The 23,080-nt window shown below is 48.3% G+C and overlaps 1 protein-coding gene across 9 annotated transcripts in view; it reads right to left on the bottom strand.

Moving 5' to 3' along the window:
- The window catches only part of AMPD3 (adenosine monophosphate deaminase 3), a 56,410-nt gene that overhangs the window by 15,823 nt on the left and 17,507 nt on the right, over nucleotides 1–23,080 (bottom strand). For all 9 annotated transcript variants that reach the window (XM_009459942.5, XM_063782808.1, XM_001169861.6 and 6 more), the window contains 4 exons: nucleotides 12,518–12,722; nucleotides 9,060–9,222; nucleotides 6,245–6,464; nucleotides 3,920–4,049 (listed from right to left, as the gene is read on the bottom strand). In XM_009459942.5, the coding sequence (XP_009458217.1) occupies nucleotides 3,920–4,049; nucleotides 6,245–6,464; nucleotides 9,060–9,222; nucleotides 12,518–12,722 (718 nt within the window). The remainder of the gene's footprint in view (nucleotides 1–3,919; nucleotides 4,050–6,244; nucleotides 6,465–9,059; nucleotides 9,223–12,517; nucleotides 12,723–23,080) is intronic.

Here is a 23,080-nt window from a genome sequence, read left to right as displayed (position 1 = left end):
ATGGCCTCAAGTCACTATGGGTAAACTGACTCCCCCTCCCTGAGCACAAGGGACCTACGGGAGCTCCGGGGGAGGACGACAGCAGCCTCAAGGCCAGGCTGCTGACAGCCATTAGACCACACTCTGGAGCTACTGCTGCGGCCGACTGGGCGCTCAGCCCGGGCTGGGGTGAGGAGGCGGCTGACCTCAGGGCAGGGAATGCTGTCCACGGCTGGCTGAGCATCTCCAAGTAATGCCAAACCAGATATTTGATCCATTGGACCTCTGTGAGCATTATGCCAGCCAGCCCATGTCGTTAGCCACAGCACTCACTCATCGGCGTCCTTCCTGCCATTAATCTTGCCATTCTTACCAGAAAGACAGACCACTGGACATTGGGGAAACAAAGCAAAGCAGAAAACTAAAACATCCCCAAAGCCCAGGCTCCTCAGAGATGAGGCTGGGCTCACGCGGGATGCACAAAAGAAGGTCAGCCTGGCTCAGCTCAGCTGGACACAGCTTGGTACAACGACCTCAGCATGACTCAGCGGATTCTGGGCTTTCTGGTCCTGTCCTCTGGCTTACCAATGACACACCACAGGGGGGTCAGCCTGTCCTTACCCCCATGAGTCACAAGATAAATGAGGAAAACAACTGGACAATCCAGGAAGCACCCCATCCAAACTTCAGAACTCAAGGGTGATTATTTTAGGAACAAAATAATTGAAGGTCATTGGAGGTCAGTGTTTTCAGTTCACCAGAGGATCCAAGTGCATTCCCCGTGTTCACCTAAGACCTCAGATGTAAAGAAAGAGCAGAGTTTCCAGACCTGGGACCTAAGCCAACATTGACCATTTCCATACCCATGGCAGGCATCAATAATCGAACACAGCACTCTTTTCACTAAGCCTTAGGGGTGGTCCCTAATTGGTCAGGTTTGGCACAGAAGGTAAAACCTATTTGCTATTCTTAATATGACACTTAAACCACAGTGGATGTCACCTACTTCTACCCAATTCCCAAGCAGCAAACACACTCAGCTCTTCTGTCTTGCTTCTGCATAGAAAACAAGTGTCTCAGTCACACAGTCCTGCTGGCTGGGCCTCGGGGTGTCTCAGCCCTTCACCTGCTGCAGTGTGACAGGTGCCTTCACAGATACCACCCACACAGATCCACGGCCACGTCACAGCTCCTGCCTCAGACCACAGCCCTTGTCTGCCCCAGGGACACCAATAGCCACTTTAGACATACGGAGGCCATCATCCAGCCCATTCTGGATTTTAGAAAGCAGCTCTCCTCCCCATAGTAGAGGCTATGAGAGTGCTATCAAGGCCGGGTGTGGTGACTCACGCCTGTAATCTCAGCACTTTGGGAGGCCAAGGCAGGCAGATCACCTGAGGCTGGGAGTTCGGGGCCAGCCTGGGCAATATGGCAAAACCCCATCTCTACTAAAAATACAAAAATTAGCCAGGAGTGGTGCCAGGCACCTATAATCCCAGCTACTCGGGAGGCTGTGGCAGGAGAATCACTTGAACCCAGGAGGCTGAGGTTGCAGTGAGCTGAGATTGTACCACTGCACTCCAGCCTGGGCAACAAGAGCAAAACTTCATCTCAAAAAAAAAAAGAGAGAGACAGAGTGCTATCAAGTAGGCAGCACCCAGGGGCGGGCACAGACCTGACTCATAGCAGACCTGCACCCATGTTTATGGACTGACTATGGTGCCTAAGAACAGGCCACTGGGTCATAGATATCAAGGTCATCTCTGTCCAGAGAAAACATTAACCCCAAGACTGCAGGAGAACCCTGGGGATAGGCTCTGATTTGTTACCCTAGCCCCACGCCAGGACTGTTTCTCATGTTGTTGTGGCCAGAGAGCAGCTGGTAGACCCAGGAACACCCACTGGGGCCCCACCTTAGAAGCAAACAGTGTCAGTGCCAGCACAGCCAGCGAGGACACCTTGGCCCCAGGCAGCAGGAAGCAGGTAAGCCTAGAGCATTCACGTATGCTCAGGGCAGGGCTGCATCGGGCTGGGCAAGGCGTTTCTTTGAACACGGGCCTGGGCATGTGCTAGGCGTGTGAAGTTCTTTGGGCAGGGCTGAGAGGAGTTCACACAGTGATGGAGGCATCCACCTGTCTGAACGCCTAAGCCTCACAGAGAAGGAACAAATGGTGCTTGAAGGTGAAAATGCCAGGGTGCCCACGTAAGTGGTGTCTACAACACCTTTCACTTCTGCCTGGAAATCCCCAAGACACTTCTGTAAGCCTCTCAGGGCACATGAGCTCAAGCCAAACTCTCACTTCTTAAAGCTCTTGATCCCATCCAAGTGGGAGTCTGTGTTGGACCCCTGGCGTGTAACAGAAGTGGTCTTAGGGCCTCCAGGTAGGGTCTTCCATCTGCATCGCTGATATGCTCCCAGCCAGGGGGTCAGGGAGGCTGGAGCTGGGCTTTCCCAGAGGAGCCACATCCTCCCCTGGCCTACCCTCCTTTATCAAAGCTGACCCCAAAAAGAAGAAGTCCCCAAGAGGTTCCCAGCTGGGCCAGAGCTCCTGTGGAGATGGCAACCCCACTGTGACTCCACCCAGCTTTGGCCATCCCTCCTCCAAGCAAAGCCTGATCCCGACTCTTCCCCCAGGAGCTTCTCTCCCAGCTCGCCACCACACCCCGGCCCACCTCCCTGCCTTCTGTGGGAAACCCACAGCCCCTGCATGATCCAGGACCTCCCCACATCTCTGCAGCCTTACTCTCCCCACAACCCGCTGCTCCCCGCTCCCAATGCCTGAGCTCCAACCACACCGCACTGCTTGCAGTTACGTCAACACACTGTTCTGACTCTCTCATACCATCCCTCCCTCCTGACATTTGCACATCACGTGCCTCTACCTGGAATGCCACCACTTCCATTCCCCTACCACACCCTCTGCCTGGCAAGCTCCTACTCACTCTAAGTCAGCTCAGTTCTGGCCTCTCCCTCAAAGCCACCTGGTTGACAGGAAGTGACTCTTGCTCACCATCAAACACCCCCTGCCTAGCACTGACCCTGTGCCTCACTGCACAGCGCTTCAGCAAAAGAGAATGGAAAGGCTAGGGCCATGATCATTTAACCTTCGCTCCTACCGCAGTTGCAGCCCCTGCAGGCGGAGACTGCCAGGAGCCCCGGACAAGGCTGCCATCCCCTTGGTGGGAGAAGAGAGGCAGAGATCTGAGCATATCAGAGGCTTTTCTTTAAATCCACATGATCCCGAAGGATGCAAAACCACAAACTCCCATCTCCAGAGAGATCTTTTTTTTTTTTCAGGGAATTTAAATTTTATTTTATTTACTTATTTATTTTGCTTTAAGTTCCAGGATACATGTGCAGAATGTGCAGGTTTGTTACATAGGTAAACGTGTGCCATGGTGGTTTGCTGCACCTATCAACCCATCACCTAGGTATTAAGCCCAGCTGGAAGCCATCAACCTCAGCAAACTAACACAGGAAGAGAAAACCAAACACCGCATGTTCTCACTTATAAGGGAGCTGAACAATGAGAACACATGGACACAAGGAGGGGACCAAAGAGATCTTAACAGCTGTGTCTTTCTTTGATGACTCTAATACATCCCCTACCTTAAAAGTAGGCTGTGCTCAACTTTTATGACCAATTAATAGGCTGTGCCCTATTTTCCAAGGAAGAGGGCACATCCCAACAGATATACAATGCGGACAAATGTTTCCACCTAGAGTGATTCAAGTGCTGTCTGAGGCCCAGCCTGACACAAATGCAGCTCACCCATCTTCCTTCTGCACATATGCTTCATACCCTTCTGGCCACGAAGGCCGCCCTTAGCAAGGAGCCCTGAAGTTCTCACAGGGGAAAGCCTCAGACTGGCTCAGGGCATCCCATGGGCTGGGAGGGGGACCGGGTGAGGCAGCTGTGAACACTCGCCCCTAACGCACCTTTCTCACGTTATAGAAGTCCCGGTGGGGGTTACTCTTCAACTCTTTGAACTCGGACATTTCATTTAACATCTCATGAAGGCTGAACTTGGATTCCAGAAAGTTCAGTCGCCGGTGACAATAGGTTTTCCTGCAAGTTGGAGATGGGGAGAGACCATAGTTGAGTCGCATCGAGCTCTCCAGTTTGGAGGCCTCCAGCATCTGCAGGGGCCAACCCTGGCTGGAAGGGTCAGGACGGAGCAGGGCAGAATGAGGATGTTCTGGCTTTCTACAGACCCTGCTGAACTGTTGAGTCATAACCACAGACTCTATAAAGTCAGTGGAGAGTCAGGAGATGGGGCAGTAGCAGGCCAGCTCTGGGACCTCATACAGGTGTTTTGACTTCTTGTTTATGTGTTTAGGGAATTAACCGCAAGCCTCCATTTCCCATGAGTAAATATCAGGTGGTAACACCCAAGGCTGAAGTAAGGGTTAAACTGGTTTATGCCTGGGAAAGGGCCTGACTCCAAGCAGAGTGGATGCTCAGTGGAAGTCTCCCTCCTTCATCTCCTCCTTTCCTTCCTCTTTTCTATCCTCAGCCACTTGTCATTCCTTGAAGAAGGAGTTTGTTGCCCAGAGGATTGATAACACAGTCAAACTATAAGGCATGACCTGCCCACCTTCGGTTGCAGAGGAACCAGCCCCCTGACCTAATGGCCATGGCCCAAGGATCTCTCAACTCTGAGGCTTCACGACAAGAGGAGGATATTTTGCATCATGGGCGGATTGGGACTGTAGGGATATTTGTTACCGAGACAGAAATCTCTGTAAGGACTGATGCCCCCAGATTCACACCAACTCAGAGAAGGGGCCCATGATTTATCAGCCAGCAAAGGCCTTTGGGGATGGGAGTGCTCACTGCTGTGGCCAACTGCCAGCCCACACACAGCCCAGGTGCCTAGCCACACACCTGCATCCACAGCCACACGGAACTTTCAACCACAATTCATGCTACCCTGCTTCCTCAGGCCCCCAAAACAAACAGCAGCTTCCTTGGCATCTAATCACGTAGACTTCCATAAGAGCATCTGCCGGCACTGCAACAGCACAGTCATCCATCTGCCCAGACAAGCCCCAGAGTGGACGGAGCACAGGACAGCCCCAGAGTCGGAAGGGAGTTTAAAGGCCATCTCACTCAGTCTCTCTCCCTAGGCAGGATCCTCACAGCCTCCCAGATGGGACAGCCACTACTTGCACACCTGGCTGAGGACAGCCTCTGAGGAACCGCCCCTGCCCTTCCCATGCCTTAGTTCTGCCCTCAGATCAGGGAGGACTAAGAATCATGCTGCCCACCCACATTGGGCTCACTATGCTACTTTGGAGACTGGCATCACAAGATTCCCAGAAAACAAGAGAGAAGGTCCTCAGGAGTGACTAGCACCTCCTCTCACCCAGACTCCCACTCCCAGCACAGCCACTCTGAGGCTCACAGAGTCCAGGTATTACTGATCAGCCTAAGTGCCCACCAAGAAGTGAGGGGCCAAATTCAGAAAGATGGCTGCCCACCAGGTTAGCTGGAGCCAAGCCCACAAGCATCATGGTGCATCATGCCCACGAGCAAAGTTCCCCAGGCTCCCTGCATGCTCCCCTCCAGAAACCCAGAAAACTCAAGGCCTAAAGCAATGTCTTCATCACTCCTCACCAAATAGTTATGCTCTGGGCTGGTAACTCTCTGCAAGGCTGCTGTCCTGCCTGGGGAGAGGGATGACAGCCATTCAGAGGCACCCAGGTAGCCACCAGCAAGCAGAGGCTCCACACTATGCACGCAGAAGGGACAGGGAGGCCGGTCACAGTGGCTTACATTTGTAATCTCAGCACTTTGGGAGGCTGAGTTGGGTGCACTACCTGAGCTCTGGAGTTTGAGACCAGCCTAGGCAACATGGCAAAACCCCTGTCTCTACTAAAAATATAAAAATTTAGCCATGGTGGCACGTGCCTGTAGTCCCAGCTACTCAGGATGCTGAGGCAAGAGAATCACTTCAACCCAGGAGGCAGAGGTTGCAGTGAACCAAGATCGCACCACTGCACCCCAGCCTGGGCAACAGAGCAAGATGCTGCCTCAAAAACAAAAGGGGGGACAGGGAGTACCAAGTCAAAGGCTATGCCAGCTTATGAAGGAAAACTGTTGCAGAAACCCACAAAGCACTGAGGAAAGGAGAAACCGCGCTCTTTCTGGGATGCTTTAAGTACAGGGGACCCCAGGGCAGAGGGGTGAGGCCTTTCTCATCTCCTTCCTACAGAACAGCACCTGTGCAAAGACAGGCAGCCACGGAGAAGCTAGCTTACGTGGGGCCATCGGTGATGAGAGCCAGGATGTGGCTCATGTCCACCGTGTAGGTCTCCAGGTCGGGGTAGGGTAGGCTGTGCGGCTCCTGGCGCTCCAGCATCTTCTTGTTATCATACACGAAGAGGATGCCCCCCTGCATGTGGACCAAGTAATCCAGGTTGGGGGGTGCATCATCCAGGCAGTAGGGGTCTTCCTGGGGCAGTGGAGGAGGGTGGAAGTCTGCAAAACAGGATTGAGGGATGGCAAAGTGCCCCTGACCTTGTGAGCACACATGGGCTCAAAAGACACGGAGGCCTGCGCTGGCCTTCCTGCCCAAAATCCAACCCCACGCCGGCCCCGCATCTCATATGCTCTTCCCTGCTTCCTTTTGTCTCGTCAGTACTTACCACCATGTCAAACCATGTCACTTCTTTATCTCAGATATGATGTCTTCTCCACTCTAATAGAAACTCCATGCAGGCAGAGACTTTAATTTGTGCTGTTCACTGCTGAGTGTCTAGAACAGTCCCTGGCATATGGCCAGCACTTCAACAATTTTTTTAAAATTTAACTGAAATGGGCTTCATTTTCCTCGGCACTTCAGAGATCCCAGGAATATTAAAAAGAGCAGCGGTGTCTTCTCCCAGGAAGAGAACAGATTGCACCTGGACTGCCCAGTGGGAATAACTGTCCCGAGCCCAGGCCAGCTGAGGGGCTAGATAAAGAAGCCACTCCCTCCCCAAAGGAGCAAAGGATAGGGAACTTGTCTCCCCCAGAGCGGAGAATGCCAATGATAAAGCCATCTGCCCCCAACCACTATAGGTTAAGGTTAGAATTAGCCAACAGGAGGTAGAAAACTCCTCTATGCAATTTCCCTGCTGTGAGACTTTCAGCAAACTCCTTTACCTCTCTGAGCCTATCTCCTCTGAAGATAACACCCCCTGCCTTAACACGCTGCTGTGAGGGTTGCAATAGTGTGTATAGGAAAATTCTTCATAAACAGTAATGCACTACAAATAATGAATTATAGGATATTATTCTTATTATTCTCATAACTAGTTTTCCTGACTCTTGATAAACTCTGTCCCTGGCCAAGGAGTGTATTGATGCTAAATATCAGTAGAGCTGGAGGCTTCAACTCCATGCAGCTCAGCCGGCACCATCCAGGATCAGCTGTCCAGCTGCCAGCATAGGCAGGAGCAAACCTCAAGATCTGCATCAAAGGAAGCTGCCAAGGCAGAGTGACCTGCCTGGGCATCCTCCATCTGTGCTTGGAAGGAACAGTCCATCCCTAGAGCACATGTGAGGAGCCACAGAGGGGCTGATGCAGGCAGAGCTGGAGAGGGGAATGCCCCATCAGGCACGGCCACAGGCCAGCTCAGGAGGCCCTAAGGCAATGCGGTGGTCTGTGAGATGCAGGCAGTTCAAGGCCCGGGTGAAGCTACAGCCTGCATGTTCGGAAGTTGCTCCTCTTCCCCATACTCATGCCCAGAACACAGGGGTCCTCTGTCCATGTAAAGTACACATTTGACAGTCATTTCTGTCTGTCTTTGCCAAAACTGGGGTGGTAGGACCCACTTCCCTCAGATAGGGAAATAGGCCCAAAGGGCTGAGATTTACCTAGGGCCCCAGATGCTCAAAGTACAGGACTTGAAATTCAAGGAAGCCAGAGACTGGGGCAACTTGGCACCACCAGCTACCCCCAGAGGCAGCCAGGGTCCCAGGCATTGATGGAGACCACCAGGCCCTTATGTGTCCCCCACCACCAACTTTCAGGAGAGGGGTTTCCTACTGTCCTCATCACTGCCTCTACTGCTCCTAGGTTCTTCATGGCAAGGCTTCATAAGGAAACCACCCAGCCCTCTCCGACCTCCCCTTCCCTGAACTCGGCAGCATAAATGTAGCTACCATTTACTGAACACTCACTAGATGCCAGAACTGAACTAAGTACTTCACATGCATTCTCCTGTTTAATCCTCACGACAGCCCTGGGAGATAGGTATTATTTGCATTTCCATTTACAGATTACATTTTACAAAGTGAGGCTTAGAGAAATATCTTTCCCAAAATCCCAAGAAATTGACAGAGCCCAGATACAAATGCAGGTGTGTTTGACACCAGAGCCTACATGTCTTCCCAGGGAACATGCCCTCTGTTCCTACTCCCACCCCGATCCACCCTACCACCAATTTGGCATTTACTGTGTGATTGTGTTCTTTTAAATATGCCACATGAGGCCAGGCGCAGTGGCTCACATCTATAATCCCAGCACTTTGGGAGGCCAAGGCAGGAGGATCACTTGAGCCCAGGAGTTTAAGACCAGCCTGGGCAACATGGTAAGACCCCCATCTCTACAAAACATAATAATATATATTTTTTTTAATTAGCTGGGTGTGGCGGTGTGTGCCTTTGATCCCAGCTACTTGAGAGGCTGAGGTGGTAGGATTGCTTGAGCCCAGGAGATTGAGGCTGCAGTGAGCCATGATTGCACCACTGCATGCCAGCCTGAGCAACAGAGCAAGACCCATCTCAAAAAAAAAGAAAAAAACATTCCCACATGAGACTCCCTGTCTCCCTGGTGGACTCCCAAGAACAAGGACTGTCTTTCACATCTCTGTCTTGACTTCAACAGTTCAGCTCTGCACAGGCTAGGCATACAGTACACATAGAATCAATCCTTGGGGGAACCATCAAACATCAGTGTGGGAGAAGCCAATGAAAGAACACTGTCATTTTAAAATACTATCAGGGGAAATAGACCAAGCCAGAAAAAAGCCCTGACTAGCTCTCCGTCTGCCCACACTTGGGACCCAACCTCCAGCCAGAGCTCCATACCTGGAAGGCCCTCTTCCGGAGGTGCAGTATCCGCCCGCGGATGACCCAGGTACTGGGATGTGATCCGCGGGAAGCGGTGGTAGGCGAGCCGCGCATACTTCTCCCGGATCATTAGGGCCTTGGCCAGACTCTTGGCTGCCTGCTCATAGTCCTCCAAAGTGATCTGCAGAAGGGAGGCAGGCAGGAAAGGGTTCACGCAGCAGGCCTGAGACTGCCACCTTGGAAAGATGTGCTTGCAAGATTGGCCCTTGCCTGGTATCTGGGAACCTAGATTTCAGGAGGGTTCTCACCACTCCTTGACCAATAAGAGTGGTTCATTGCACCTAAACTATTTGTACAAACAATATGGTTTATGTTGGACACCTGCTTTCCTTCTGGAGCCTGGAATTTGAGATGTGCTATGCAGACATGTGACCAGCCCCAGCGAAAACCCTGGGCACTGAATCTCTAATGAGCTTCCCTGGTAAACAACACTTCCCACATGTGCTGTCACAATGTGATGCTGGAGGTATTTGGTATGTTCTGATGACTCTGCTGGGAGAGGACCTTGGAAGCTTGCACCTCGTATCCTCCATGTATCGCTCCCTTTGCTGATTTGCTCTGTATCCTTTCACTGTCATAAATTAAAGCTGTAAGTACAGCTATATGCTGAGTCCTGTGAGTCCTCCTGGTGAATCATCCAACCTGGAGTGGTCTTGGAGACCCCCAACACAGGAGACACAGGAGGAGTTAGGGTCGTTGGAAGACAGACGAGTGCTCCAGCCTGCACACCCAGAAGCCGGCCTCACATGCAGCTAATTAAGCCAAAAGTCTGTTTTTGTACCAGGCCCATGAAGGGACAAAGCCTGAGTCCTATCCCTGAAGGCGATGAGCACCGTCATTTTCAGTTGAGAAAATTCATGTGTCCTTCAGATGTCGAAACAAAACAAGAAGCAAAAGCAAATTCTGCATGCTCGGCCTGCTTCTTTGCCAACCCCACACTTCTGATTAACTCTGTTAATCACCCAACTCATCCAGGCAACAAGCCCCATTGTCATGTGTTATGTGCCAGACCTTTCCATAGATTTCATTTTGCTCCTTACAGCAACCCATTTTGCAAATGGGAAAACTGAGGCCCAGAGAGGATAAATCACTTGCCAGGAAGCTACAGAGTCAAATTTCAGACTCTAACCTGATTGAGTCCCAAAGTCTAAGGATGTTCTGCTTTACCAGAGCAGCCTCATATTCAAAGATGAATGAGATAAATTCCCGCCTTCCAACAGGCTCATTAATCTTAGTCTGTTTGGGAAGGATGGGAATCGCAGAAAAATGCTTGGGGAGACAAGTGGCCAGACAGACACAATGCAGGGTAAGGGGTACAGCAGAGGGAGGCACCATATGCTGGCATAGCCCAGAGTGGGGAGGGCTGGGGCCTGAAAGTGATCTCCTCTGCTTTAATAAAATCATCATTTTTAATTTTGTAATATTTTAAACATACAGACAGGCACCAAAGATAATATAACCTACCTTCTAGAGCTGACAATAATATTTAGCATAATTCTTTCAAATTTCTCACAGGTTTAAAGAAATAAATCATCACAGATACAGCTAAAACTCTACACTCCTCCCTACCCCATCCTCAGAGGGAAGAAGTCTGAATATATTTTTCCTATGCATGTTTTTATACTTTTACTAAATACTACTTCTTGCTTTTTGTTACGATGGTAGATTCTCCTTTCCTGCCTCCAAATGTCCCCATAAGGTATGTTAATTCCTTTTACATCTTCCAGTGGATGGCTTCTGAGAGCGGCAGGAATAGGTGAGCAGACACCGACACCCTAGACAAAAATATGTCCCTGCCAACAACAAAGCCAAATTCTTTCTCTGGGGAACCAATGGACTCAGCATGACAAGGGGCTCATGCCATGGCTAAGGACATCAGAGAGGATGCTCAGGACCCCTGTGGACTAGTGGCCACCGGCCAAGCTTATAGGCATCACAGGCCCCATGGCTGACAGCAGACCTACTGCGTGCCAAGGAGATCTGCAAGATCAGCCTGCCTCTCACAGACACTTAGCTTTCTGAGGACCAGTTGCCCAGTTCAGGTGCTCCATGCACTACTCTGTGCCAGCCAGGAGACTGGGAGAAAGAAGCTATTATATGCTACAGGCTGACGTCCTCCCGTTCAGCTGGTGGCCGACCCACCTCGACTCTTGCTTTCCATTGCCCTGCCCACCTGCCTCAGGCTGGGTGAACACCAAAGACTCATGGTCAGGATGCTGATCTCCAGACAAGGCCTGCATTGTTCCCAACCCAACCTAAACTCCCATCCATGGGAACTTAATTAAAATTAACTATGATATATCCTCATAAAGGAATACTATGTACATATTTTTTAAAAGGACAAAGAAGTTCTTTATATATTGATATGGCATTATCTTTAAGATGTATTGTTAAGTGGAAAATGCAAGATGCAGTATAATGTATATTGTAAACTACCATTTTTGTAAAAATAAGTAAATAAACTATGTATGCATAAATAATTGTAGGTACATAGACCATATATGTGAGAATACATAAGAAACTAAAACCAATGGTTGCCTCTGAGAAGGAGAATGGGTGGCTGAATAATTGATACCATTTTTGTATCTTTTAAATTTTGTACCATCTGCAAGTGTTCTCCATTACACATAACCAAAAAAATTTTTGAAAGCTAGGGGAAATTTTATAGGAAGAGCAATAAGCTGCATTGCTTTCTCAGATTCACCATATTTTCTACAGCTACTGTTAAAAAGAGACTAATGAAGCCAACTGAGGCGTTAAGTAGTGAGTTGGGGCCAGGGAGATGGAGCCAAACTTAACCCTGGCACTAACTCAGTGATATTTCTCTCCAAGAAGTAGGCATGCATAAAAAATGCATCATCCAATCAGGTGAAATTAGCACATTTTCAGTGACTGCGTTAATTGACTTAGTGTAAACCAATTTGCTCAATTTCTAAACAAGATTCTCTCTTCCCGGTTGAAGGGATCTAGCCTATATTTAAGGGTACTGAACCTACATATAAGAAGAGATGATTTAGCAACAACTAATTTCACACATACCACTCAGTACCATGGCTTTGAATCTACTAAACATTTGGCAACACTGAAAGGCCCAAGCTGGCACCTTTCTCAACAGGCTACAGGGACCAATTCCAGCTTTCTGGACTTAGAGAACATGTGGAACTTACGAGTCACAGACACAGTGTGCCAGCCTGCACCCCGGGACCCTCCTCACAGGGAACAGGCAGCCACCGAGACACCACACCCACACTCCACAACCTCTGCTAGGACCCTCCTTGTCTCCTGTGCCTCCTCTTCACCTTCTCCCAGACATCCATGGACAGGGCCAGGCTCCAGAGGGAGGCACGACCCTGTGGCCCATGGGGCCCCTGGCCTTTGCATGCAAGGCACATTCAACACTCTCACAGATGCCTTACCCCGGCACAGTAATCTCCGCTGATGGTGACCCGCTGGAACTCAGGCATGGCATAGGGTGCTGGCGTGGGCAGGGAAGTGGCTCCGGTGACCACAGGGGTTGTGGGAGACATGGCCGGACTGGCTGCCGGGGGGCCCTTCCAATCTTGCTGTGGCGGCATTTGCAGAGACAGGGACTGGGACCGAATCATCTTGAAACTTTTCTTTCTAAGAGCCAAGGACAAGGAAAAGTGGGAGACATCAGAAGCTAATTGGGGCGAGTGATAAAGACTCTTTGCTGTGTGCGTGGCAGGAGAATTTTGCTATGATTAATCACTGGTGCTGGCCCTACCATTAAGAAGTTTCTAATTATTCATGCCTTCCTCTTACACATGTCTGCCTGAGATAGAACACGGCCCTCCAGACACCCCTACCTGTGGTCACCATGCACTGCTCAGGGCTGTTTGCACAGCCCACAGAAGATTAAAGCAGGCAAATGCCCTAGGAGACAGAGAGACAAATGGCAGACCACATGGCAGGGGCTCTAAAACCACAGGGCACTAGCGGGGAGGACAATAGTTAATCATGCAGGCTTTCCCCACAGTGTGGACAGCATGCTAGCTTCAGATAACGCAAACTCTCAGTCCCAACATATGAACGGTCTCAGAAAGGACCAGGAATAGGGTCACAGAGAGACAATCACACTGCCTTTCACACAGTTAGACATTTGGGGCATTGGAGCCAGAAGAGAGAGGGATGCTCAATGAATCCAATCTCCTTGTTTTACAAAGGAGTCGAGACAGTGCTCAGGACCGTGGACTAGCGACCGCCATCCAAGCTTACAGGCATCATAGGCCCCATGGCTGGCAGCAGACCTACTGGGTGCCAAGGAGATCTGCAAGATCAGCCTACTTCTCACAGACACTTTCCCAGAGATGGGAAAGGGCTGGCACAAAGTCACATGGCACATGGCACAGTGGCTGCTCCACCCAGCCTCCAGCCCTGCTGCTCCCTCCTCTAGCCCGCCGTGTGCCATCCTGGCTGCCGCTGCTGGAGCAGGCACAGATATGTACCTCTGTTTGGGGAGAGGATTGATCAGCACCAAATTCAGGTCCCTCTGGACCTGTTGCCTTGGCACCAAAAGATGATTACACTGGCTCTTGGGCCCAAGGTTGGTTTAAAATGCCACAAGCCCATGCTTATTTGCAAGGCTGATTTGTGATGACTCTACCTTCCTCATTCATGAAACAGACATCAGATTATGTCACTGCAAGTCTCTTCTGCAGAAAAATTACCCAGCATTAAGGTGAGGCCATCAGCACTCTTCTCCTACCTCATGTTTCTGTCTGCCCCCAGTGGAACCCGGCCTCCCCACGGTGCCATCCCACAGTGTCAAATGCCAGAAACCAACTGACCACCTGCCCTACCTTGTGCCATGGGCCCAGTAGCTTCCTGAGTATTTATTCTACCACAACCACAGCCACCAGCAAGGACTCAGTGACAACTGTGACCCACCAGAGCCCTCCTCCTCTCCAGGTACTAGTGTGATACCTACAGGCCTGAAGAAATCAGTTGATCCCCAAATAAGTTTCAGGGCTTACCCAGAAGCAGCTCTCTTCCTCTTGGCCTGTGGCCAGGTATCCTCACTGCTGAGTTTTCAAGAACCACAGTTCTCCTCCCATGTTTACACACCCAGTGCTTGCCATGGCCCTCTGGTTCTCACCTGCCTACCCTGTGTTATCACATCTTTGGGACAAGGCTATTTTAACCTGCAAGACAGAGGGGGCTCCTTTTCAGGAATTTACCTTCCCCTTGCCCTGGTCCTGCTAAGTGATGCACTGGACTGCTTCGGGAAACTCAACCTGAGCCCTGGGAGCCCCCAGCCTCAGCTTTCTCTGGTCTGTCCTCCATCAAATGGAGCTCAGCCAAGCATCCTGCCCCAGGGATGCCACCTTGTCAGTCACTCCTCAGAGGCGGATTCACCTTGAGGATGAGTTCTCCCTTTGGCATCTTTTGAATGTTCACACCCAGAGGAAGAGCCATTACTTCGGGCTCCCCAACACATTCTGACCTCAGCTGGGACGCATGAGATTCTGGTTTCTGTGTCACTCACACATGCCTTCCAGCTCACTGTTTTTATTTTCATGCAACCTCACCCCCAAATGCCTCAGCCAAGGCTGCCTGAGGTCTGGTCCTACCAACAAGAAGCAACAGGTGACATCTAAGGTGAGCAACAGCTAAGAAAGTTTAAAAAAAAACCACACACACACACACACACACACACACACACACACACACACACACACACAAAACACTACAGCCCAAATGCTGGGAGGCTGCCTAAGCCAACAGCCTACCAGGCTTGTCCTAGGAATGTTCTTCTGCCCCAGTGAGGAAGCTAGTACCCACAAACTGGTGCCCAAAGAATTCTCCTTCCTGGGGATATCCATTATGGCGACAACCTTGGTCTTCAGTTGAGCTCCAGATTGTCACATATGAGCATCTGCGGGCCAGGAGCTCAGACTCTGTAGGCACAAGGGATAGGTTTAACCACAGATAGGCTAACTCCTCAGGGCTCACTCCCCTTGAGCTTGGAAGAACTGGAAGTTAACCACAGCTTGTATCTCAGGAAATTGGAAAAGCTATATGGAGCCCAAGGATGACCCTGGATTTGTTTTCTATTGCTGCAGAACAAATTGCCACAAACTTGATGGCTTAAAACAACAGCTATTTATTAGCTCACAGTTCTATAGGTGAGAAGTCTGGGTGGGCTTGGCTGGGCTCTATGCTCAGGGTATCAAGAGGCCAAAATCAAGATGTTAGCCACACTGTACTCTTGTCTGGAGGTTCTGGGAAGGAATTCACTTCCAAGTTCATTCCAGTTGTTGGCAGAATTCAGGTCTAGTGGCCACAAGGCTGAAGTCCCAGGCTGCTTGTGGCTTTGACCAGGTGTCACTCTCAACTCCTACTGACCTCACTCCAATCCCTGCACATAGCCCCCTTCATCTCCAAAACCAGGAGTGGTCATTGTGCTGTTGCTTTGAATCTCTCTGCCCTCCCCTCCTACACTCAGAAAGCTCTCTATTTTTACGGGCTCATGGGATGAAATCAGGCCTACCAATAACCCCCTATCTTAGGGTCAACTGTGCCATATTCCATAACATCATCACAGGAGTGATAACTCATCTTATTCACTGCATCTGGAGATTAAGGAGGGACATCTGCAGGGGCCGTTTTAGAAATTCTACCTCCCCTAGGCCCATATCTAGCATCCATTCTATACAACCAAGGCCCAGCCAGTAAAGGTAGAGGGTTGGAGCTGAGTGAGCGGGCGTGTGGGTGTAAGTGTCAGAGGGTGTGGGACATGGTTTGCATCCATGTCTCTGCCCAAATCTCATGTCAAATTTTAATCCCCAATGTTGGAGGTAGGGGCTGGTGGGAGGTGATTGGATCATGGGGGTGGATCCTTCATGAATGGTTTAGCACCATCTCCTTGGTGCTGTCCTAGTGAGAGTTTTCATGAGATCTGGGCATTTTAAAGTGTGTAGCACCTTCCCCTACCCACTCTCGCTGCCTCTTGCTCCTGCTCCCACCATGTAAGATGCCTGCTCCTGCTTTGCCTTCACCATGAGTCAAAGTTCCCTGAGGCTTCCTCAGAAGCAGATGCTGCCATGCTTCCTGTACAGCCTGCAGAACTATGAGCCAATTATACCTCATTATTTTATAAATTACCAGTCTCAGGCATTTCTTTATAGCAGTGCAAACTAATACAGTGAGTGAGTGTGTCTATGAGTGTGTGTATGAACAAAACTGATCTGGTGCCCCTGTTAGAAAGCACTTCCTTCTGATGGGCCAAGGTCTGTCTGTCCACTATCTCACCTGCTGCACCTTGCACTAGCCCCTGGGGCGCCAGCATTTGCTGGGCTACAGCTGGCACACCCCCTCCTTCCCCCACCCACACTTGCACCTGGCAGAAGCACACTCCTGCCAAGGAGCCAGCAGAGTGTGGGGCTGTGAGGACACCAGCTCCAGGCCAAGCCTGAGGGCTCAAAGGGCCAGAAGCAGTTTTGTCATCCCTGAAATAGATTTATCCTCTTGACGCACAAGGACATTCTTGCTAACCAGGCCCACAAGACAAAGAGTTGATCAGGTCACCTGGGCTGTTGTTACAGCATCTTACCTCCCAGCACCTGTCTGGTGCTCCACCTGCTCTATGGCCCTTGGTTGTCCCTGACAGTCACTAAGTCCCCTCCCTTACTCTGCTCCACTCCCCAGCCCTCCTCTCCTCTGGGGAATCAGGCTCCCAGGGCCTTCCCTATATAGCACTCAAATGCTAAAGTGAGGAGCCCTTCAGGCCCACCTTGCTCTCCTAGAGAATAGCCAGCATCTTACCAGGGGCCATCTGAAGCCCACTGCCCTGTGTGGTCTGTCCAGATGACTACCAGGCAGGGAGGGGCACTGGAGCCAACCTTTCACCAGGCTCTCATATGTGTACTATGAGCTGGGGGCCACACGTGGACCCCACTTCATTCAATAAACTACTGTGTGCCAGGCCCTGGGTGTAGAGGAGTAGATAAGATATAACTCCCGCCTCCAGGGGCCAACTGTGATGGCTGAGATGAACCCAGACAGTTCCACAGATTATCATACAGTGTGGTTGGTGTAATGAGATGCCCTGGATATTTTGGGACCCCAGAGGAGACACTTAATCCAGACTAGGGGTGGGAGCAGTGGAGCAGTGGGGTCAGAGGGGGGACATTTCAGAACATGGAGGCTGGTTTGAACTCCTCCCCCACACACACTCAGCTCATTCTGGCAGCCCCTCCACATGAGAATTGTTACGCTAAAATAAAGGTTGGAATCAGAAGTCACAAACCAGCACAGGGTTTTGCAAACACTGGGAATCTGAATGCCATTAGGCGGGACAGGCATCCTCCACTTCCACAGGCTCACACTGCTGCTGCTCACGCTGCCCCTGCATTGGCTCACCTGGAATTGGGACCCCCATCTAAGGAGGGAACTAAGAGGAGCTGACACCTTCCCTGTACTTGAGACCAGAGGTCCCAGCCTATCTGGAGAAATATGCTGCACGATGGGCACTATAACAGGGGTCCCTACAGAGAGAGCAGGGGCCCACAGAGATCACTCACTCCGCATATGCAGCCAGATGACCAGCATCCTGGCCAGGTGGGTGTAACTTTGATTCTAACACTTTGCAGCCAATCAGGTGTGAAAACTCACAGCCCCACCCTCTGTCTCTCCCTGAGCTCCTCTGGAAACCTGCCCCTTCTTTCTCCATCCTCCCTTCCCCACAACCCCTCCTGGCCTACTGTAATCTCCACTCATCTCCTGCCACTCACCTTCGCTTCTCCCTTCCTCAATCCTTCCCAGCTGCCCTTCCTCCCTAAAGACCTGGAGATGAAAATGAAGTGCAATCTGTACTATCTGTTAACTTAAGTGTTACAATCTCTCTCCCTAACTTTATTTTTATTTTTACTTTTTTTTGACACAGGGTCTTGCTCTGCCGCCCAAGCTGGAATGGAGGGGTACGATCTCAGCTCACTGCAACCTCCAGCTCCTGGGTTCAAGCAATTCTCGTGCCTCAGCCTACCAAAAAGCTGGAACCATAGGCGCACACCACCATGCCCAGCTAATTTTTGTATTTTTTGTACAGACAGGGTTTTGCCATGTTGGCCAGGCTGGTCTCAAACTCCTGGCCTCAAGTGATCCACCCACCTCGGCTTCCCAATCTCCGTAACTTTTTTTTTTTCAAGACAGAGTCTCCCTCCCTCAGCCAGGCTGGAGAGCAGTGGGGTGATCTTGGCTTTCTGAAACCTTTGACTCTCAGGTTCAAGCAATTCTCCTGCCTCAGCCTCCGGAGTTGCTGGGATTACAGACATGTGCCACCACACCCAGCTAACCTTTATATTTTTAGTAAAGACAGGGTTTCTACATGTTGGCCAGGCTGGTCTCCAACTCCTGACTTCAGGTGATCCACCCGCCTCGGCCTCCCAAAGTGCTGGGGTTACAGGTGTGAGCCACCGCACCCAGCCCAATCTCTCCCTAACTTTAAAAGGGGAGAGATTGACTATTTCAAATGAAGCTCCTTTGTCAATGATCCTGAATTTTTAAAAATTCCCCATTCTTATTTTCACAAGTTTCATAAAATGAAGTGACTTAGCAACACTTTAGCTGTGCTATGCTCAATTCATAAAGCACATATGTTTCTCAATTTCACTCAAAACATTCTAGGGAAGCGGCTGTCCTAGATAGCCAAATTTTTCAACTAATAAAATTTTTCCCTCTATATCCTAATTTTTTTCTTTTTTTAATTATACTTTAAGTTCTGGGGTACATGTAAAGAATGTGCAGGTTTGTTACATAGGTATACACATGCCATGGTGGTTTGCTGCACCCATCAACCTGATACCTACATTAGGTATTTCTCCTAATGCTCTCCCTCCCCTAGCCCCTCACCTCCCAACAGGCCCCAGTGTGTGATGTTCTCCTCCCTGTGTCCATGTGTTCTCATTGTTCAACTCCTACTTATGAGTGAGAACATGCGATGTTTGGTTTTCTCTTCTTGTGTTAGTTTGCTGAGAATGATGGTTTCTAGCTTCATCCATGTCCCTGCAAAGGACATGAACCCATCTTTTTTTATGGCTGCATAGTATTCCATGGTGTACATGTGCCACATTTTCTTTATCCAGTCTATCATTGATGGACATTTGGGTGGGTTCCAAGTCTTTGCTATTGTGGATAGCGCTGCAATAAACATACGTGTGCATGTGTCTTTATAGAATGATTTATAATCCTTTGGGTATATACCCAGTAATGGGATTGCTGGGTCAAATGGTATTTCTAGTTCTAGATTCTTGAGGAATAGCCACACTGTCTTCCACAATGGTTGAACTAATTTACACTCCCACCAACAGTGTAAAAGCGTTCCTATTTCTCCACATCCTCTCCAGCACCTGTTGTTTCCTGACTTTTTAAAGATCGCCATTCTAACTGGCGTGAGATGGTATCTCATTGTGGTTTTCATTTGCATTTCTCTAATGACCAGTGATGATGAGCATTTTTTCATATGTTTGTTGGCTGCATAAATGTCTTCTTTTGAGAAGTGTCTGTTCATATCCTTTGCCCACTTTTTGATGGGGTTGTTTTCTTGTAAATTTGTTTAAGTTCTTTGTAGATTCTGGACATTAGCCCTTTGTCAGATGGATAGATTGAAAAAATTTTCTCCTGTTCTGAAGGTTGCCTATTCACTCTGATGGTAGTTTCTTTTGCTGTGCAGAAGTTCTTTAGTTTAATTAGATCCCATTTCTCAATTTTGGCTTTTGTTGCCATGGCTTTTGATGTTTTATACATGAAGTCTTTGCCCATGCCTATGTCCTGAATGTCCTAGGTTTTCTTCTAGGGTTTTTATGGTTTTAGGTCTTACATTTAAGTCTTTAATCCATCTTGAGTTAATTTTTGTATAAGGTGTAAGGAAGGAGTCCAGTTTCAGTTTTTTGCATATGGCTAGCCAGTTTTCCCAACACCATTTATTAAATAGGGAATCCTTTCCCCATTGCTTGTTTGTGCCAGGTTTGTCAAAGATCAGATGATTGTAGATGTGTGGTGTTATTTCTGAGGCCTCTGTTCTGTTCCATTGGTCTATATATCTGTTTTGGTACCAGTACCAGGCTGTTTTGGTTACTGTAGCCTTGTAGTATAGTTTGAAGTCAGGTAGCGTGATGCCTCCAGCTTTGTTCTTCTTGCTTAGAATTGTCTTGGCTATACAGGCTCTTTTTTGGTTCCATATGAAATTTAAAGTAGTTTTTTTCTAATTCTGTGAAGAAAGTCAATGGTAGCTTGATGGGGATAGCACTGAACCTATAAATTACTTTGGGCAGTATGGCCATTTTCATGATATTGATTCTTCCTATCCATGAGCATGGAATGTTTTTCCATTTGTTTTTGTCCTTTCTTATTTCCTTGAGCAGTGGTTTGTAATTCTCCTTGAAGAGGTCCTTCACATCCCTTGTAAGTTGGATTCCTAGCTATTTTATTCTCCTAGTGGCAATTGTGAATGGGAGTTCACTCATGATTTGGCTGTTTGTCTGTTATTAGTATACAGGAATGCTTGTGATTTTTGGACATTGATTTTTTATCCTGAGACTTTGCTGAAGTTGCTTATTAGCTTAAGGAGATTTGGGGCTGAGATGGTGGGGTTTTCTAAATATACAATCATGTCATCTGCAAACAGAGACAATTTGACTTCTTCTTTTCCTGTTTGAATAGTCTTTATTTCTTTCTCTTGCCTGATTGCCCCTGCCAGAACTTCCAATACTATGTTGAATAGGAGTGGTGAGAGAGGGCATACTTGTCTTGTGCCAGTTTTCAAAGGGAATGCTTCCAGTTTTTGCCCATTCAGTATGATATTGCCTGTGGGTTTTTCATAAATAGCTCTTTTTATTTTGAGATACGTTCCATCAATACCTAATTTATTGAGAGTTTTTAGCATGAAGGGGTGTTGAATTATACTGAAGGACTTTTCTGCATCTATTCAGATAATCATGTGGTTTTCGTCATTGGTTCTGTTTATGCGATGGATTACACTGATTGATTTGCATATGTTGAACCAGCCTTGCATCCCAGGTATGAAGCCAACTTGATCGTGGTGGATAAGCTTTTTGATGTGCTGCTGGATTTGGTTTGCCAGTATATTATTGAGGACTTTTACATCGATGTTCATCAGGGATATTGGCCTGAAATTTTCTCTGTTGTGTCTCTGCCATGTTTTGGCATCAGGATGATGCTGGCCTCATAAAATGAGTTTGGAATAGTTTCAGAAGGAATGGTACCAGGTCCAAACTATTGTTGGGAATAGTTTCAGAAGGAATGGTACCAGCTCCTCTTTGTACCTCTGGTAGAATTTGGCTGTGAATCTGTCTGGTCCTGGGCTTTTTTTGGTTGGTAGGCTATTCATTACTGCCTCAATTTCATAACTTGTTATTGGTCTATTCAGGGATTCAACTTCTTCCTGGTTTAGACTTGGGAGAGTGTATGCGTCCAGGAATTTATCCATTTCTTCCAGATTTTCTAATTTATTTGCATAGAGGTGTTTATAGTATTCTCCGATGGTAGTCTGTATTTCTGTGGGATCAGTGGTGATACCCCGTTTATTATTTTTTATTGTGTCTATTTGATTCTTCTCTCTTTTTCTCTTTGTTAGTCTTGCTAGCAGTCTATTTATTTTGTTGATCTTTTCAAAAAAAAACAGCTCCTGGATTCATTGAGTTTTTGAAGAGTTTTTCATGTCTCTATCTCCTTCGGTTCTGCTCTGACCTTAGTTATTTCTTGTCTTCTGCTAGCTTTTGAATTTGTTTGCTCTTGCTTCTCTAGCTCTTTTAATTGTGATGTTAGGGTGTTGATTTTAGATCTTTCCTGCTTTCTCTTGCGGACATTTAGTGCTATAAATTTCCCACTACACACTGCTTTAAATGTGTCCCAGAGATTCTGGTACGTTGTGTCTTTGTTCTCACTGGTTTCAAAGAACATCTTTATTTCTGCCTTCGTTTCATTATTTACCCAGTAGTCATTCAGGAGCAGATTTTTCAGTTTCCATGTAGTTGTGTGGTTTTGAGTGAGTTTCTTAATCCTGAGTTCTAATTTGATTGCACTGTGGTCTGAGAGACTGTTTGTTATGATTTCCATTCTTTTGCATTTGCTGAGGAGTGTTTTACTTCCAATTATGTGGTCAATTTTAAAGTAAGTGTGATGAGGTGCTGAGAAGAATGTATATTCTGTTGATTTGGGTTGGAGCTTGTTCCAGAGCTGAGTTCAAGTCCTGAATATCCTTGTTAATTTTGTCTCGTTGATCTGTCTAATATTGACAATGGGGTGTTAAAGTCTCCCATTATTATTGTGTGGGAGTCTAAGTCTCTTTGTAGGTCTCTAAGACTTGCTTTATGAATCTGGGTGCTCCTGTGTTGGGTGCATATATATTTAGGACAGTTAGCTCTTCTTGTTGCATTGATCCCTTTACCATTATGTAATGCCCTTCCTTGTCTCTTTTGATCTTTGTTGGTTTAAAGTCTGTTTTATCAGAGGTTAAACTTGCAACTTCTGCTTTTTTTTTTCTTTCCATTTGCTTGGTAAATATTCCTCCATCCCTTTATTTTGAGCCTATGTCTGTCTTTGCACGTGAGATGAGTCTCCTGAATACAGCACACTGTTGGGTCTTGACTCTTCATCCAATTTGCCAGTCTGTGTGTTTTAATTGGGGCATTTAGCCTGTTTACATTTAAGGCTAATATTGTTATGTGTGAATTTGATCCTGTCATCATGATGCTAGCTGGTTATTTTGCCCATTAGTTGATGCAGTTTCTTCGAAGTGTTGCTAGTCTTTACAATTTGGTATGTTTTTGCAGTGGCTGGTACCGGTTGTTCCCTTCCAGGTTTAGTGCTTCCTTCAGGAGCTCTTGTAAGGCAGGGCTGGTGGTGACAAAATCTCTCAGCATTTGCTTGTCTGTAAAGGATTTTATTTCTCCTTTGCTTATGAAGCTTTGTTTGGCTGCATATGAAATTCTGGGTTGAAA

The sequence above is a fragment of the Pan troglodytes genome, chromosome 9 (assembly GCF_028858775.2).
Source record: "Pan troglodytes isolate AG18354 chromosome 9, NHGRI_mPanTro3-v2.0_pri, whole genome shotgun sequence".
In the NCBI taxonomy this organism is placed as follows: Eukaryota; Metazoa; Chordata; class Mammalia; order Primates; family Hominidae; genus Pan; species Pan troglodytes.
This window is presented reverse-complemented; position numbering and strand designations above follow the sequence as displayed.